Source organism: Dryobates pubescens, chromosome 17, assembly GCF_014839835.1.
Source record: "Dryobates pubescens isolate bDryPub1 chromosome 17, bDryPub1.pri, whole genome shotgun sequence".
NCBI lineage: Eukaryota > Metazoa > Chordata > Aves > Piciformes > Picidae > Dryobates > Dryobates pubescens.
In genome coordinates, this window is record NC_071628.1 from 21,062,776 (window position 1) to 21,081,604 (window position 18,829).

The window sequence follows — 18,829 nt, forward strand, 5'->3', positions numbered from 1 at the left end:
GGCGAAGCCTCGATGGCCACCGTGGAGTCGGCGCAGCGGGCGAAGCAGGGCTCACTGCAGCTGCTTGCCAGCGGGGTTGGGCCACAGGTGCCACAGGAGCGTGGAGGACAGGGTCTGAAGCAAGACATCTCTCGGTGAGGGAGGCAAAGCTGAAACACAGAGAGGAGAGGAACCGTGGATCTCAACACTGCCTGGCTGCCATTCACCTCCATTTCTAGCTCCACGTCCAGGAAGGGCCTGAGCTGATCGTGTCAGCACATGCAGCACGTGCCACATCTGGCCTGCAGGCTGCATATGAAGCCCAAGCATCAAAGAGGTGTCCAAACACAGAGAGGAGAGGAACCGTGGATCTCAACACCGCCTGGTTGCCATTCACCTCCATTTCTAGCTCCACGTCCAGGAAGGGCCTGAGCTGATCGTGTCAGCACATGCAGCACGTGCCACATCTGGCCTGCAGGCTGCATCTGAAGCACGAGGAGCAAAGAGGTGCCCCAGTGCCTGCTGAGTCCAGCAGGACCTCCTCCTGCATTGCCCAGAGCAACAGCACAGCTGAAGATTGACACAGTGCTCCCAGCACACACGGGCTGGCGTCTCGGAAGTCACCATTTGCCCAGGGAACATTCACAGTTTCACAGACTGCATTGGGTTGCAAGGGACCCTCAAAAGTCAGCTTGCCCTGCAGTGAGCAGGGACACCACCACAGCTCACCCAGGGCCGTGCCTCCTGCTTAAAGCACAAATTCTGGTGGGCAGAGCTCCCAGAGCTGAGCACATTGATTCCCTTCTGACCAAAAGCACCCCCTTCTTCCCAGACCTTCCCAGACACCACCACCAAAAGGGAGAGAGGCGACAGCCCTTCTACACTTCCAGAGCAGGGCCGAGCTAAGCCAGCCCAGACATCAGCCTCAGCAGCCACCTTGGCAGCAGTTCAGCCCACACAGACAGGGATGGAGCAGGCTCAGGCTTACCTCGTTCCTCGTGGAAAGGGAGGCAAGAGAGGAGGATGTAGAGCCTGGAGCAGCTCAGGCTTTTATGCTGTGTCCCTGATGCCTGCAGGGCCACAAACATTCCTTGTGCGTGAAGCATCTGAACACCTCGGAGCTGCTGCTGGCGGAGGCCCCGCTGCTGATTGAGCCCTCGCCTCTTTCATCTGCAATGTTTTGCTACTTCATACCACCTGGAGCTTTGGCTTCCAAGTCTTTCTGTTCTGAACTAGCCTCAATCCACTTGTGGCTCAGCCTGAATTTGTCTTTGGGATTGCCCTGACCCAGATGCAGGACCTTGGACCCACTTCACTTCATGACGTTTTCTGACGGCCACCTCTCTAGCCTGTCGAGGTGCCTCTCTTGGCATCCCTTCCCTCTGGAGTATCAGCCACACCACTCTGGTGCTGTCGTGCACAAAGGTGCTGCTTGTGCCCTCAATCCCATGTCCAAAGATGCTAAATCATGCTGACCCTTATGCAGACCCCTGAGGGACTCCGCTCATTGTTGGGCTCTACGTGGACATCAAGCACTGACTTCAACTTTGACTGACACCATCCAGGCCGTTCTGCATTACTGGCAGCCGAAGGCAGTATGGGGCCTTTCAGTAACATGGTGCCTGGCTCTTTTCAGCAATGCCCAGTGATAGGAAAAGGGATCTCAACATGAGGAGAAATATCTTTGGGCTGAGGGTGCTGGAGCCCTGGAGCAGGCTGCCCAGAGGGTTGTGGGATCTCCTTCTCTGGGGACTTTCGAAACCCACCTGGATGTGTTCCTGTGGGGCCTGCCCTGGGTGAACCTGCTCTGGCACGGGGGTTGGACGCAATGATCTCCAGAGGTCCCTTCTAACCCTTACCATTTGGGGATTCTGTGAATAGTTTTATTGAGTTTTCAAAGGTCCACCACAATATCCAACATCCTGAGAGCCAGATCTGTGTGGAGATGCTGAATTCTTTTGTAACCCAAACTCTGCTTGGAGGTTCAGCAGCTGTAGTGGATCACTCCAAGGACAGGGCTCCTGCCTTCATTCAGCTAGTGCAGAAATGCTGACCCCGTTGCCATGATGGTTCTTGTAGGGCACTGGAACATCTCTCTCCTGGGGGAAGGCCTGTGAGCAGCAAAGGGATTTTGGAAGCTCCTTTAGTCAGGGCTTGCTTCTTAACTGGGTAGAAAAGAAAGATTTCCTAAGGCCCATACACTGCCCCACCAAGAACGACCATTTCTTTCTCGCATTCTGAGCTTGGTGATTTTCTCCCACTTTTACTATTTCCCTGTGTGTAGGCATCAGGACAGACACCTCAAGCCACTTCTCAGCTGCTTTGAGTCCAGGGATGCAGGCTAACAGTGAGACTCATCTCCCCCTGTGGTCACTGTAAGCATACGGGAGATAAGAGACTTGTGCCAAAGCTCGACGGCAAGGAAGGGCCATTGTGGGCTGGAGGGAAGCCCCCTCTGGGCAGGAGTGAGGTGCACGCGGGCCCTGCACTCCCCAGGCTCTTCTACAAGCCCACAAGTCCAGCGGATAAGGGCAGCTTCAGAACAACAAAGAGCAGAACAGAGGCTCAGGCAGGCGTCCTTCAAGTGCCCTCTCCATGGGCTCGCCATTGCTAAGTTCCTTGATGACCTCTTCAGGCTCTTTCACTTCTTCCAACCAGATGTGTGGGCTCAGCTTGGGAAGTGGAGAACTACAGAGAAAAGAGCAAAGCAGTGAGTGGGAGGATGATCAAAGAGCTGCCTGTGTCCTTCCCTGGCAGAGACCCACCCCCAAACTACCCCGTTTGGATCAGCAAGGTCAGCCCAGAGGCCAGAGGCAGAGGGCATGCAGCCAAAAGCTCCTGGCTCTTTTGGGCTGGGTCAAGGATGAGCTTCATTATGGAAGTTCCCATTTCAAAGGGACATCGAATCCATCTCCCAGAGCACCTGGGAGTCATCGTGATGTGGAAGAGTTGGGAAAAACCCCAAGCTGCAGGCAAACGCTGAGTGTCACAGCTGCTGTGCACTTCAGTGGCCATGGTGGCCTGGCCTCAAGCGTGCCAGGGATGCCAGAGCTCACAGCCTCACTCCTGCCAAAATGCTGCTTCCGTCCAGGGCATTTCCACACGTGTCAGCCCCCTTCCTCAAGCACCTGGGGCTGCTCCGCCGCCTTATGCTGCTGCTGTCCTGCCATGGCTCTGCCCTCCCGTGGGTGCCTCAGTGCCCTCCTGAAGAATGAAGATTAGAAGGGATTCTGGAAATCCTTTAGGACAACCTCCAGCTCTGAGCAGACCAAAGTTCCTATGTACCTCAGGGAGCCCTGGGCCTTGCCATGTCTGGTTATGAGTGCTGCCAGTGCTAGAGAGGTCACTGCCCCTTGGGCAGCCCTGCCAGTGCTGCACTGTGCCGCTCTCCTTTTTTGCCTGCTGACACACCTGGCACTGGCCTTGGTGCAGCTTAGCAGATGTTAGTGATCACTCCAGTCCCGTTGTGTGTGGACATTTGAAGGGTCTGAGGACCTCACGTACTCCTCCACTCAAGATGCCTCTGCTGTGGCTGGTAAGGCTCGTGCACGTGTGGGACACGTTTCATTTGGTCATGCTCTGCTCCGTGGCTCTGCCTCTTGTCGCGGTCAGAGCAGCCCAGATGTGAATGTTCATGACACAGGAGTCTGCTCATTACCTGAGTATGTGACAAAGGCAACCAACGTGATGCAGCCCCCCTGAGAATCTCTGCTCACATACCATTAACTGTCCTGATGAAGGCAGGGCACAGATGACTCTCAGATTCACAGACTGCATCAGGTGGGAAGGGACCCTCAAAGGTCATGGTGTCCAACCCCCTGCACTCAGCAGGGACTCCTCCAACTGGAGCAGGCTGCCCAGGGACGCATCCAGGCTGAGCCTGAACGTCTCCAGGGATGGGGCCTCAAGCATATCCTTGGACAGCCTGTGCCAGTGTCTCCCCACCCTCACTGTGCAGAATTCCTTCTTCATGTCCAACCTAACTCTGCCCTGCTCCTTTCAAATCATTGCCCCTAGTCCTATTCCCAGAGGCCCTTCTGAACTGTCACTCCCCAGCCTTCCTGCAGGTCCCCTTCAGGTATTGAAATGCAGCTCTGAGGTCCTGTGGCAGTACAATCCAAAGCCCCTCCCCCACCTGCGAAGCTGAGATGGGGGAAAGCAGAGCAGCTTGGATAGAGGGAGACAGGGGGAGACACCTCCCCCAGCCCAGGGCTGTGGCTCATACACACCCTTCCCCCAAGCCACATGCCCTGCCAGGCACTGTAAGACACAGACCCCTTGCTGGGGCAAGTCTGGACAAAGAACAGGTATTTATCTGCTTCTGGCACCCACTTCTACTGCCTGGGCTTTGGAAGTGTCTCCTGGTGACATGTGAAAAACGTGAACTGGTTTGCATGTGAACAGGTCAGCTGCGGAGCGAGAGAGACAGCTCTTTCTCTCGGGGGTTGCCCCCACCACACACATGGACTAAGCAGCTGTAGCAGTTCAGGAGAGTTCTCTGATAAAAAGGAACGGAAAGAGGAGCTCCCACAATCAGCAAACAGCCTTGTGAGGATCTGATCCCTTCCTAAGTCCCTGGAGAAGTTCCTCCCTTTGTACATGGGCTATTACTGCTCCTTCTGGATCTATCTTTTCCAAATGCTATTCTCTAACTATTTGTAACCATTCCTGTTGTGAAGACAGCCCTCTGCCACCCTGCTGAGCCTTTAGAACCTTTGTGTCACATTACAAGGGACAGGAGCCAGTTTATGAATACATAAATATGTTCTTATGACTTCCTCCCCTTGTTCCCCCTTATTGGTAACAGGTCTGCTCTGGAGCCTTCTCCAGGCTGAACAGATCCAATTCTTTCACCCTGTCTTCATAGCAGAGCTGCTCCAGCCCTCTGATCATCTTGGTGGCCTCCTCTGGAGCTTCTCCATCAGGACCATGTCTCTCTTGCGTTGAGGGCCCCAGAGGGGGACACAGGCCTGCACTGAGCAGAGCAGAGGGGCAGGATCCTCTCTCTCCATCTCTGGCCACGCTGCTTTGGATGCAGCCCAGGCTGCCCTTGGCCTTCTGGGCTGCCAATGCCCATTGCTGGCTCCTCTCCAGCTTCTCCCCCATCACCACCCCAAGTCCTTCTCTGCAGGGCTGCTCTCCATCTCATCATCCCCCAGCCTGGAATATCCATCCAGGCAACTGAGAGTTGCCCCAACCTAGGTGCAGGAGCTTGCACTTTGCCTTGTTGAACCATGTGAAATTCTCCTCTGCCCACCTCTCCAGCCTGTCCAGGTGCCTCTGGATGGCAGCCATCCTGTCCTTTGGACTTATCAACCACACCACTCAGCTTGGTGCCATCTGCAGACTTGCTGTAGAATTGGTGAAGGCACTGAACAGCACTGGTCCCAGGACAGACCCTGGAGAGACACCACTTCTCACCCGTCGCCATCGGGACATCGAGATGCTGTCCAATACACTTTGGAAGAGATCATCCAACCAATTCCTTAATCACTGGACAGTCCACCCAGCAAATCCATATCTCTGCAGTTTCAAGGTTTGGTGGTATGAGAAGGGAGAACAACACTTGAGGTGAAAGAGGCGAGGGCTCAATCAGCAGCTGGGCCTCCGCCAGCAGCAGCTCCGAGGTGTTCAGATGCTTCACGCACAAGGAATGTTTGTGGCCCTGCAGGCATCAGGGACACAGCATAAAAGCCTGAGCTGCTCCAGGCTCCACATCCTCCTCTCTTGCCTCCCTTTCCACGAGGAACGAGGTAAGCCTGAGCCTGCTCCATCCCTGTCTGTGTGGGCTGAACTGCTGCCAGGGTGGCTGCTGAGGCTGATGTCTGGGCTGGCTTAGCTCGGCCCTGCTCTGGAAGTGTAGGAGGGCTGTCGCCTCTCTCCCTTTTGGCCGTGGTGTCGGGGAAGGTCTGGGTAGAGGGGGGTCCTTTTGGTCGGAAGGGGATCAATATGCTCAGCTCTGGGAGCTCTGCCCACCAGAATTTGTGCTTTAAGCAGGAGGCATGGCCCTGGGTGAGCTGTGGCGGTGTCCCTGCTCACTGCAGGGCAAGCTGACTTTTGAGGGTCCCTTGCAACCCAATGCAGTCTGTGAAACTGTGAATGTTCCCTGGGCAAATGGTGACTTCCGAGACACCAGCCCGTGTGTGCTGGGAGCACTGTGTCAATCTTCAGCTGTGCTGTTGCTCTGGGCAATGCAGGAGGAGGTCCTGCTGGACTCGGCAGGCACTGGGGCACCTCTTTGCTCCTCGTGCTTCAGATGCAGCCTGCAGGCCAGATGTGGCACGTGCTGCATGTGCTGACACGATCAGCTCAGGCCCTTCCTGGACGTGGAGCTAGAAATGGAGGTGAATGACATCAAGGGGGTGTTGAGATCCACAGTTCCTCTCCTCTCTGTGTTTCAGCTTTGCCTCCCTCACCGAGAGATGTCTTGCTTCAGACCCTGTCCTCCACGCTCCTGTGGCACCTGTGGCCCAACCCCTCTGGCAAGCAGCTGCAGTGAGCCCTGCTTCGCCCGCTGCGCCGACTCCACGGTGGCCATCGAGGCTTCGCCGGTGGTGGTGACCCTGCCGGGCCCCATCCTCACCTCTTTCCCGCAGAACACAGCTGTGGGCTCCTCTCTGTCAGCTGCTGTGGGCAGCTCGCTCAGCACCGGGGGGGTTCCCATCTCTTCCGGCAGCTCCTTTGGTCTGGGCGGCTCAGGCCTGTGCCTGCCTGTCCCCCGCTGCAATCTCAACTGCTGAAGCTGCCTCCTCATGCCCTTTGGAGGAGGGAGGAAGGAAGAGCAGGGCTGCACAGCCCCGGCATGGCCACAGCCTGCCGACGGGCTGGGTGTCCCCATGCCACCTGGCAGCAGGGGCCTGTGCCCACTGCTGCCCCTGGCTGCATGGCCAGCCTGGCTGTGCCTCCTCTGGCTCTGCTTTGCTCTGAGCTCCTGGAGCTCCTTCTCCTCTGCTTTGCTGAGCCTGTTGCTGCTGCGGGGAGGCTGCTGGAGTTAGGGACTGCTCGGGGGGCCTGGGCTTGCCAGCAGGTCGAGCAGAATGGGGAAAGGCAAGCTCTTAGTGTGGAGCCTGTCCTTGGGAAATGGGCTGTTCTCTGTGCTTCCCTGGAGCCTGCAGAAGTCTTCCTTGCTTTCTGTTCTGTGCCTCTGTGTTTGCTCCCTCGCATTAAAGACTTTGTGCGGCATAGCTGGAGACTCCTGGTGGTTAGTCCTCCTCCTGCCTCACTTGGGCAAGCGCTCTGGAAGAAAGAGCACTGCCTGACATTCTGTGATCCTGTGATCATGGCACTGCAAAGTCTCTCCACACCAAACTTGAAGCTCTCCACTGCAGGCATTCAAGATCCAGTCTCATTTTCCCTGCCCCTGTGTGCAGCACATCTGCCCTGTATGCTGAGGAAACAGAGCCTTGTCACTGCCTTCCCTGAGCAGCTTCTCTGGCTGAAGATGGAAGCAAGCTTCTGCAGTGGGCCCAGGTGACTACACTTCCTGAGGTGGCAGGAAGAAAAGGCCAGGTGTGCTAAGCTGCGCTGTGCAGGGACAGCTGGCCTTTGTGAGCCTGAATCTCAGCCTGAGTCCTGGCATTTGAGTGTCAGATTTGTGCCTCCTTTCCTTTTGGTGATGCATCTTGCTGCTCAGAGGTGTTTTGGAGGCAAGGAGCAGCTGAGCTTCTCAGCAGTGAAGCAAGGTCTCCTCCACACAAAGCAATAGCCAGTGTGGCTGCTTAGTGTCCCCCGTGAGGCTTTTCTCTCCTTAGTGCTGCAGCAGCAAAGCCTCTCAGCAAACCTTTCTGCTTGAGGTTCATCAGCTTTGGGGCAGGTGCACATCTGCCCCTGAGAGAAGGTTCTTGCCTCTGCCTTCTCTCTTGGCCCAGTCTGTTCCCAGCAGCAAGTGCAAAGCCTGTTGGTCCTTATTGTGCCGGAGGTGCCAAGGTCTGCCTGCCGGGTGCCCTTAAAGGAGCTCCATCAGAGGCCCTGTGTGTGTGATTCCTTCTTGCGCACAGCCCTGCGAGCGGGCCGCAGGAGTGATGAAGACACCCCAGGGGCTCCTCACACTCAGTGCAGGAGCCAGGCGGCATCTCCTGGGCAGTGCCCGCCAGGCAGGGGCCTGGCACAGGTAGTTGTGGCCGAGTGGTGAAGGCGATGGACTAGAAATCCATTGGGGTTTCCCCGCGCAGGTTCGAATCCTGCCAACTACGCAGGGGGGGGCAGCTCTCTTTTGGCCGCCCCCACCCAAAGGCAAGAGGAGCTTGAGACTGCAGAGCAGCAGCAGCAGCAGCCTGGGGAACGCTGCCAACGTGCAGAAGCAGCCTAGAGGAAGGCAGCGCTTTTAGGGTGATGAGCCTAGGAGTTGTGGTGTCCCAGCCATGCCTGGGGCCAGGACACAGTGTCTGCGCTGAGGCTCACAGCAGGAGGAGTGAGGCCTGGCTGGAGTCCAGGGGTTTTCCACTCTCTCCCACATCACAATGACTCCCAGGGGCTGTGGGAGACTGATCCGATGTCCCTCCAAAACTGGAAAAGCGTGGATCGGGCCACCCCGCGCCTGATCCAGGAGCAAGGGCCGCGAGTGTTGGCTCCCTGCCCTGTGCCTCCCCTCAAAGGCAGGCCATGCAGGCGTCTGCAGCGAGCTTGCTGAGCAAAACAGGTCATTTCAGCAGTGGAATACTTCCAGGGAAGAACGTGGGCGTATCTGTGGTTGCCCTGCTACGTGCCGATTTGCTGGTGCCTAGCAGGTTCTCCACCTGCCAAGCTGAGAAGAAACTCTTGGTTAGAAGAAGCGTAAAGGCCCAGGGGCATAATTCTGGAGATCACAAGGAGTGATCACTTAAAAGACACTGGCCTGAAAGGCTGCTCTGCTGTTTCTCATTATGGATCTGCCTTTGTTCCCTGGGCTCAAGGTTGGAAAAACCAAGCTGTTGCAGAGCCCAGTAAGTGTGAGGAAGGCCCTTCTGTTCCTCACTCCTACCTGCAAATGGCTTCCTTCTAGCCCAGAACATGACCTTCCTTCTTTGGCCTTCAGTTTTGCTCTTGTGCATGGTCCCTCTTCCTCAGCACATGGGCTGGGGGCACAAGGTCCCTGAGCAATGCTGTCCGATAGTTAAACAGAGTCTTTCACACCACAGACCAGTGGGTACCGAGCCTTTTCTCAGGGAAGAGCCCTACAGAGGCAGGGCCACTGTGCTCTGAGCACAGGCATTACACACCCCAGCATCCCCTCTGAAGGGGCTGAAGCGGCACATTTGACCAGCCAGCCCCGGAGAGAGGGGAAAGATGGAGGATAGAGAGCAAATTCACTCCGGTGTGACTGGGAGACATCATACAGGGAACAGGCCCCCTCCCACTGTGTCCCCGGATGGCATGTGTGGCCTCGTGAAGCACAGCATATGCCTTGGCATTCTCCATCTTCATCTTTACCTGGCTATAGCCTTTCATTGCTGAGTGCAACCACCAGCAGCTCCAGCTCTGGGCAGACTTAAACATCCTTCTCCCTCTAACTCGGTTGGACAGGAGCATCTCCCACGTTGCCTGCTGCATGCCTGTAAGCAGCCTGCTCTGCAAGACTCTTCCCATCTCCTGTTCGTGGCCTAAACCCTGCCTGGTGCTGCTCCCGGTTGGGGGTGGTGCACGTCTGCTTTGGTGAACGCCCGTGCCAACCCCTGTGAACGATGGAGTCCATCTGAGCGGGACAGAGCGTTCCCTGCATGCACCGGGGCACCGTTTTCATTCAGCTGCTCTTTTCTCATCCAACACCCTAACCCAGACATTTTCCTACTGCTCTGTGATTGGCTGACAGCCATTTCTTGACTGTGTCACAACCACCCACCTGCTCTCAGACCGACCCCTGCTTGGCTCTGAGGAGCAACCAACCCTACCCACAGACCCAGAAACGCACCAGGTAAGGACGCCCCCACTCACTAAGTACAAGGAAGAGGCAACTTTTGACAGCATTGTTCTCCGTGGGTTCTCGTAGTTCTTCGTGACTGGCTGACGGCCATCACGGCAGCCCCTTAGCTGTTTTTACCAGGGGTGCCCCTGCAGCACCCCCTCTCCCCTCTGATACCAACACCTAGGCTCCTAGAGCCAATGCAGTGCCCACTGGGAACACCTGCTTGGCCCTACTCCTAGCTGGACCTACGGGTGGGCATCTCAGCAAAGAGACTTGGATGGAGAAGCCTCCCAGATGTTCAAGTTGATGGCACTGGTGGTTCCCAAAATAGCACCAGCCTTGTCCTTCTCTGCACCTGCCCTGCAGCTGGGAAACTTGGGATTGCGCTGCCTGATGGGAAGGAAGAAATACCTATTTTCCTTGGCCACTTCTTATGCCTGCTGATCCATAGCCACACATCTACCTTACTGAGGGTCATTTTTAGAGTGCTGGCTCCTAAGAAAGGAAAAGGGAAAGAAGGTGTCAGTGACAGAGAGAAGGTGCTGAGGGAAGAGGATGGCTGCAGTCGTGAGTGCCCAGAGAGCAGGAGCAGGGCAGGTTAAAAATTGCTGGGAGAGGCTGCAGCTGAGAGGAGCAGAGACAAATGGCAAGTTGCAGAGGATGGTTTTCATCTATGACCTCCTGGTAATGAGCCCAGCATGTTGCCACTTCACCACTCTTGTCCATCTACATCTCAGCTGGAAAACCCCCTACCCTGCCTGATGCTCCCTGGCACTGCCAGGGCTCAGCATCCATCCCGTCCTCTGTCTTGGCACAGGCTTCAAAAATGCCTCTCTGTAAACCTCACGGACAGTGCACCTGTGAGGGCCTTGTTTTGCCCTTCTCCCCACTTTCCTCATCCGTAACCCTGGGGGGGGACTCTCTCGTCTAGGTGGTGGAGGAAACCCCGGACAGAGGAGCACCTTGCTGCTTTCTGTGCTCTAGCTGAGGGGTGCCTTGGGCACCTTGTTGCTTTGCTGTGCTCTAGCTGAGGGTTGTTCTGGGCTCCTTGTTGCTTTGCTGTGCTCTAACTGAGGGTTGCTTTGAGCACCTTGTTGCTTTCTGTGCTCTAACTGAGGGCTGCCGTGTGCACCTTGTTGCTTTCTGTGCTCTGGCTGAGGGCTGCTTTGGGCACCTTGTTGGTTTCTATGCTGTAGCTGAGGGCTGCCTTGTGCTGTGACCTGTCTGAAAAGATGTTTTGGCCAGCTTGCCTGAGATCCTCTTGCTCCTGCTAGGCAGGTGGACCCCATCCCTGTCTAATGGGTTGTGGCCAGCAAAGAATGTCCCATTGCTGCAAACCCCAAGCCCCCCACAACAGTGCTGGCCATGGAGCCAGAGGGTGATGCTTTATACAGCCATTCCTGGCTGCCCCATGTCTCCAACTGGTAAAGCAGAGGAAAAGATGGCTTAGGCCCCAACATTTTTCAATTGTTGCCCCACACTACTTTATGATTCTGCCCAGGGTTTGGGTTGTGGTCTCATTCGTCCCCACGGGAAAGAAGAACAGAGAACTCAGCACCACCATCACCCTTAGCCCCACAAAGGCAGCACAGTGCCCATCACTCCCTGTCAGGCTGACAGGTGGGCACCTTGGTGCCAGCTAGCAGAGTCACCCACTGCTGGCATACATTTTCTCTTGGCCATGCTCATTGTGTGCTGCTGGTACAGTTACTCCTTGTGCACCTTGGCCAGGGTGGCCCATACTTATTATTGCTTCCACTCCGTCACTGCCTGTAAGGCTGGAGGGTGGAGACTCTGCCTGAGCCCTGCTTTTGTGGCTTACCAGGGTGCAAGGCAGCTCCTTCTCTGTGTTGTCTGTAACTACAGACGTGACTCTGGAGCAATTTGCCCGTCCCAGACTAGGCTCTTCCCATATTATTAACTGTTTCTCATTGACTAATTCTTGGAACCCCTTTAACTGTTTCCTGCAGCTCGGCCTCCTGACAGAAAAGATCATCAATCCAGGTACAACTTGTGCAGGTCCCTTCCTTCATTCTGAGAGAAGGCCTTCCTCCATGCCCTGACAGCTGCTTTATAGCTCTCCCAAGTGACAAATCCCTTCTTCCATGAATTGTAAGTTTCCTTCTTCCCTGAGACTTCCTTCAGGGATCGCTACGGTAGGGACCGACGCTCCATTCTCCTGAGGCTTTTTGGCCCTTCTCTGGCCTGCTTGCTCATTCTGGTGCTGTGATATCGGCTCAGGGAGCTCAGTGCACAGCTGGTGGGAAGATCAGGACAGAAGGCAGTGCTCTTTCTTCCAGAGCACTTGGCCAAGTGAGGCAGGAGGAGCACAAACCACCAGGAGTCTCCAGCTATGCCGCACAAAGTCTTTAATGCGAGGGAGCAAACGCAGAGGCACAGAACAGAAAGCAAGGAAGACTTCTGCAGGCTCCAGGGAGGCACAGAGAAAGACCTATTTCCCAAGGACAGGCTCCACACTAAGAGCTTGCCTTTCCCCATTCTGCTCGACCTGCTGGCAAGCCCAGGCCCCCCCGAGCAGTCCCTAACTCCAGCAGCCTCCCCGCAGCAGCAGCAGGTTCAGCAAAGCAGAGGAGATGGAGCCCTATCTCCAGGAGCTCAGAGCAAAGCAGAGCCAGAGGAGGCACAGCCCGGCTGGCCATGCAGCCAGGGGCAGCAGTGGGCACAGGCCCCTGCTGCCAGGTGGCATGGGGACACCCAGCCCATCGGCAGGCTGTGGCCATGCTGGGGCTGTGCAGCCCTGCTCTTCCTTCCTCCCTCCTCCAAAGGGCATGAGGAGGCAGCTTCAGCAGTTGAGATTGCAGCGGGGGACAGGCAGGCACAGGCCTGAGCCGCCCAGACCAAAGGAGCTGCCGGAAGAGATGGGAACCCCCCCGGTGCTGAGCGAGCTGCCCACAGCAGCTGACAGAGAGGAGCCCACGGCTGTGTTCTGTGGGAAAGAGGTGAGGATGGGGCCCGGCAGGGTCACCACCACCGGCGAAGCCTCGATGGCCACCGTGGAGTCGGCGCAGCGGGCGAAGCAGGGCTCACTGCAGCTGCTTGCCAGCGGGGTTGGGCCACAGGTGCCACAGGAGCGTGGAGGACAGGGTCTGAAGCAAGACATCTCTCGGTGAGGGAGGCAAAGCTGAAACACAGAGAGGAGAGGAACCGTGGATCTCAACACCGCCTGGTTGCCATTCACCTCCATTTCTAGCTCCACATCCAGGAAGGGCCTGAGCTGATCGTGTCAGCACATGCAGCACGTGCCACATCTGGCCTGCAGGCTGCATCTGAAGCACGAGGAGCAAAGAGGTGCCCCAGTGCCTGCCGAGTCCAGCAGGACCTCCTCCTGCATTGCCCAGAGCAACAGCACAGCTGAAGATTGACACAGTGCTCCCAGCACACACGGGCTGGCGTCTCGGAAGTCACCATTTGCCCAGGGAACATTCACAGTTTCACAGACTGCATTGGGTTGCAAGGGACCCTCAAAAGTCAGCTTGCCCTGCAGTGAGCAGGGACACCGCCACAGCTCACCCAGGGCCGTGCCTCCTGCTTAAAGCACAAATTCTGGTGGGCAGAGCTCCCAGAGCTGAGCACATTGATTCCCTTCTGACCAAAAGCACCCCCTTCTTCCCAGACCTTCCCAGACACCACCACCAAAAGGGAGAGAGGCGACAGCCCTCCTACACTTCCAGAGCAGGGCCGAGCTAAGCCAGCCCAGACATCAGCCTCAGCAGCCACCTTGGCAGCAGTTCAGCCCACACAGACAGGGATGGAGCAGGCTCAGGCTTACCTCGTTCCTCGTGGAAAGGGAGGCAAGAGAGGAGGATGTGGAGCCTGGAGCAGCTCAGGCTTTTATGCTGTGTCCCTGATGCCTGCAGGGCCACAAACATTCCTTGTGCGTGAAGCATCTGAACACCTCGGAGCTGCTGCTGGCGGAGGCCCCGCTGCTGATTGAGCCCTCGCCTCTTTCACCTCAAGTGTTGTTCTCCCTTCTCATACGACCAAACCTTGAAACTGCAGAGATATGGATTTGTTGGGTGGACTGTCCAGTGTTTAAGCTGTCTCCCCCTGTCTCCCTCTATCCAAGCTGCTCTGCTTTCCCCCATCTCAGCTTCGCAGGTGGGGGAGGGGCTTTGGATTGTACTGCCACAGGACCTCAGAGCTGCATTTCAATACCTGAAGGGGACCTGCAGGAAGGCTGGGGAGTGACTGTTCAGAAGGGCCTGTGGGGGTAGGAAGAGGGGCAATGGTTTGAAATGAGCAGGGCAGAGTTTGGTTGGACATGAGGAGGGAGTTCTGCACAGTGAGGGTGGGGAGACACTGGCACAGGCTGTCCAAGGATGTGCTTGAGGCCCCATCCCTGGAGACGTTCAAGCTCAGCCTGGATGCATCCCTGGGCGGTCTGCTCCAGTTGGAGGAGTCCCTTCTGAGTGCAGGGGGTTGGACACCATGACCTTTGAGGGTCCCTTCCCACCTGATGCAGTCTGTGAATCTGAGAGTCATCTGTGCCCTGCCTTCATCAGGACAGTTAATGGTAGCTAGCCCAGGACACAGGGTAAAGAACTACAAGAGTAAATCTACACCGCTGTGCCCGGAGCGCGTGGAATTCAGTTCCACGTGCAGTGCTTGTGCCCTTCCAAAGCTCAGGCACCACGCGCCGGACCGACGGCTCGGAGCCGCACACAGCTCCGGAACGGCAGCCAGCCCGGCGGCAGCCAGGTTTCTGTGGCTAGAAATGACAGGGGACAGGGTGACACCCTGGAAGAGCTGCCCAAGACATGGAGACCTCTGAGACAGTGACAGTATTCAGAACTGGATGTGTCAAGATCTAGAGGCTACTCGGTCAAGAAAACCCTCCGAGGTCCCTTCCAACCTTGATTGTTCTCAGGTGCATTGAGTCTGCTGGGCAGCCACAGAAAGCAGATGCTATGGAACATGGCAGCAGTGTAGGACCGCACAGAAGCCCCAGCTGATCCAGGAATAGTGAGACTGCTGTCAGAGGGAAAGGCAGGCAATGTCTTGGGTAGAAAGCTGCAGCACAAGTTTGCATAGAGTCCCCAGTGGTGTCAGAAATGGTACTAAACTGTGTGGAAATGGCCTTTGATAAAGTGCATTTGGGTCTCAGGAGGTTATGAGCTTTGATATCCCTGGCACACATGAGGCTGGGTCATTGTGTCCATTGAATTCCACTCATATTTCCCTCCAGCTCAGGGGTTTCCCTGACTCTTCCATGGCATGATGACTCCCAGGTGCTCTGAGAGATTGATCCAATCTCCCTTTGAAATGCATGGAATGGGTGCCTCCAACCCTGACCCCACAAAAACAGCCAGGAGCTTTTGGCTGCCTGCCCTGTGCCGCTCCTCCAAACAAGGCCATGCAGGCCTCTGGCTCCTGGGCTGGACTTGCTGATCCAAACAGGGCAGTCTGGGGGTGGGTCTCTGCCAGGAAAGGACACAGGCAGCTCTTTGATCTCAAATCCAAATCCTTCACGTCCATCTCCAGACTTCACTCCCTCCATAGCACTGGGATCTGCTCACCAGCACTGCCAACATCCCTCCCTCCATAGCACTGGGATCTGCTCACCAGCGCTGCCAACATCCCTCCCTCCATAGCACTGGGATCTGCTCACCAGCACTGCCAACATCCCTCCCTCCATAGCACTGGGATCTGCTCACCAGCGCTGCCAACATCCCTCCCTCCATAGCACTGGGATCTGCTCACCAGCGCTGCCAACATCCCTCCCTCCATAGCACTGGGATCTGCTCACCAGCACTGCCAACATCCCTCCCTCCATAGCACTGGGATCTCCTCACCAGCACTGCCAACATCCCTCCCTCCATAGCACTGGGATCTGCTCACCAGCGCTGCCAACATCCCTCCCTCCATAGCACTGGGATCTCCTCACCAGCACTGCCAACATCCCACTCACCTTCTGGTGACCCACTTGTGGGCCTAGGAGGCTCAGCTGGTAGAGTGGGGCCCAGACCTCAAGCCACTGTTCAGGTGAATACATGGTTGGAGTGGGACATCTTGAAAGGTCCTTTGATGAAGGGGCAGGGGAAGGGTCATCCCCCTGCCCTTGGCACCGCAGAGGAGACTTCTGGATCGGTGTGCCCCATTTTGTGTCCCAGGGACAAGAGAGCTGGTGATGATTTCTCATGCAGAGAAAGTGGCAGAGGAGCAGGCAGAAGGGAAGGCTGGAGCACAGGGCATAGGGAAGGAAGTCAAGGTTTGTGGAGCCTGGTATATAGACGTGTGAGGTGGGGAGGACTGCAGGGCACTGCTGTCTCCCACCAGCTGCAGGAGGTTATGGAAGGAATGGAGTCAGACTCTCCTGAGAGGAGCACTGCAAAAGGAGCAAGAGGAGGCACGCAGAGTTGCAGCAAGCCAGCACCAGCTCTCACTTTGGGAAAAGAAGGGACTCCTTGTGCTGAGCACATGCACAGAGGCATGCACTGTTCTGCATCAGGAGGTGGTGCAGTCTTGACCTTCTGCCTGAACTTACTCACTGTGCCTTGTGTGCCTCCAATGACCCGTGGGGAGAAAGGTCTCTCAGTGTCCGCCTGAGTGCCGGGATGTGAAGCACTTGAGAGCTGGGTTGAGAGACCCTTCCTGGCTCAGTTTCACTGTGGCTGCTGTCCACAAAAAGGACAATGTGACCAAGGCAATCCTTGTGACCCAAACCCACTTAAAACTGTGGTGCACACTCATCTGAGACCCCAGAGGGAACTGGCGTTCTGGAGCAGGACATTTGTTGGATTCTGGTCCTGACAGGAAGGCCTGGAACATCTGCTTGGGAAAAGGGTACAGCAAAGGGCAAGGAGTCCAGGGAAGTGGTGGAGTGCCGTGAGGACAACTTCCTGCAAGGAAGAGGGACAACTCAAGCAGAGGAGAGGCACTGCTGGACCTCTTCTTGACTAGTGCAGAAAAATTTAGCAGAGAGGTTAAGAGTGAAGGCAGCCTTGCAGCAGCAGTCATGGCCTTGGGAAATTTTGAACCTTGATGGATATAGGATGGGTAAAAGAAGGGCTGGGCCCAAAATGTCTGAAAGGCAAAACTTTGTGTGGGATCTCCTTGATACTGACACCAGGGATAAAGGAAGACAAAGCCATGGCAGGACAGCAGCAGCATAAGGCGGCGGAGCAGCCCCAGGTGCTTGAGGAAGGGGGCTGACACGTGTGGAAATGCCCTGGACGGAAGCAGCATTTTGGCTGCTCTGGCATCCCTGGCACGCTTGAGGCCAGGCCACCATGGCCACTGAAGTGCACAGCAGCTGTGACACTCAGCGTTTGCCTGCAGCTTGGGGTTTTTCCCAACTCTTCCACATCACGATGACTCCCAGGTGCTCTGGGAGATGGATTCGATGTCCCTTTGAAATGGGAACTTCCATAATGAAGCTCATCCTTGACCCAGCCCAAAAGAGCCAGGAGCTTTTGGCTGCATGCCCTCTGCCTCTGGCCTCTGGGCTGACCTTGCTGATCCAAACGGGGTAGTTTGGGGGTGGGTCTCTGCCAGGGAAGGACACAGGCAGCTCTTTGATCATCCTCCCACACACTGCTTTGCTCTTTTCTCTGTAGTTCTCCACTTCCCAAGCTGAGCCCACACATCTGGTTGGAAGAAGTGAAAGAGCCTGAAGAGGTCATCAAGGAACTTAGCAATGGCGAGCCCATGGAGAGGGCACTTGAAGGACGCCTGCCTGAGCCTCTGTTCTGCTCTTTGTTGTTCTGAAGCTGCCCTTGTCCGCTGGACTTGTGGGCTTGTAGAAGAGCCTGGGGAGTGCAGGGCCCTCGTGCACCTCACTCCTGCCCAGAGGGGGCTTCCCTCCAGCCCACAATGGCCCTTCCTTGCCGTCGAGCTTTGGCACAAGTCTCTTATCTCCCGTATGCTTACAGTGACCACAGGGGGAGATGAGTCTCACTGTTAGCCTGCATCCCTGGACTCAAAGCAGCTGAGAAGTGGCTTGAGGTGTCTGTCCTGATGCCTACACACTGGGAAATTGTAAAAGTGGGAGAAAATCACCAATCTCAGAATGCGAGAAAGAAATGGTCGTTCTTGGTGGGGCAGTGTATGGGCCTTAGGAAATCTTTCTTTTCTACCCAGTTAAGAAGCAAGCCCTGACTAAAGGAGCTTCCAAAATCCCTTTACTGCTCACAGGCCTTTCCCCAGGAGAGAGATGTTCCAGTGCCCTACAAGAACCATCATGGCAACGGGGTCAGCATTTCTGCACTAGCTGAATGAAGGCAGGAGCCCTGTCCTTGGAGTGATCCACTACAGCTGCTGAACCTCCAAGCAGAGTTTGGGTTACAAAAGAATTCAACATCTCCACACAGATCTGGCTCTCAGGATGTTGGATGTTGTGGTGGACCTTTGAAAACTCAATAAAACTATTCACAGAATCCCCAAATGGTAAGGGTTAGAAGGGACCTCTGGAGATCATTGAGTCCAACCCCCGTGCCAGAGCAGGTTCACCCAGGGCAGGCCCCACAGGAACACATCCAGGTGGGTTTTGAAAGTCCCCAGAGAAGGAGATCCCACAGCCGCTCTGGGCAGCCTGCTCCAGGGCTCCAGCACCCTCAGCCCAAAGAAATTTCTCCTCATGTTGAGATGGAACCTCCTGGGTTCTATATTGCATCCCTTGTCCTATCACTGGGCATTGCTGAAAAGAGCCAGGCACCATGTTACTGAAGGGCCCCATACTGCCTTCGGCTGCCAGTAATGCAGAACGGCCTGGATGGTGTCAGTCAAAGTTGAAGTCAGTGCTTGATGTCCACGTAGAGCCCAACAATGAGCGGAGTCCCTCAGGGGTCTGCATAAGGGTCAGCATGATTTAGCATCTTTGGACATGGGATTGAGGGCACAACCAGCACCTTTGTGCACGACAGCACCAGAGTGGTGTGGCTGATACTCCAGAGGGAAGGGATGCCAAGAGAGGCACCTCGACAGGCTAGAGAGGTGGCCGTCAGAAAACGT

At 56.0% G+C, this 18,829-nt stretch overlaps 1 protein-coding gene and 1 non-coding gene across 2 annotated transcripts; one reads left to right on the plus strand and one right to left on the minus strand.

Annotated features, from left to right (window-relative positions):
* Positions 1–8,089: 8,089 nt before the first annotated feature.
* On the plus strand, positions 8,090–8,171 carry TRNAS-AGA (transfer RNA serine (anticodon AGA)). The gene has a single exon. It is a non-coding gene; the product is annotated as a tRNA-Ser (tRNA).
* Positions 8,172–12,662: 4,491 nt separating this feature from the next.
* On the minus strand, positions 12,663–12,980 carry LOC128898000 (beta-keratin-related protein-like). The gene has a single exon (XM_054168783.1). It carries the CDS (start codon positions 12,978–12,980, stop codon positions 12,663–12,665), a length of 318 nt encoding a protein of 105 aa, XP_054024758.1.
* Positions 12,981–18,829: the final 5,849 nt, after the last annotated feature.

Bases quoted from the DNA above. Each gene is read 5' to 3' on its own strand.
- LOC128898000 (XM_054168783.1), bottom strand. From the start codon at position 12,980: ATGTCTTGCTTCAGACCCTGTCCTCCACGCTCCTGTGGCACCTGTGGC.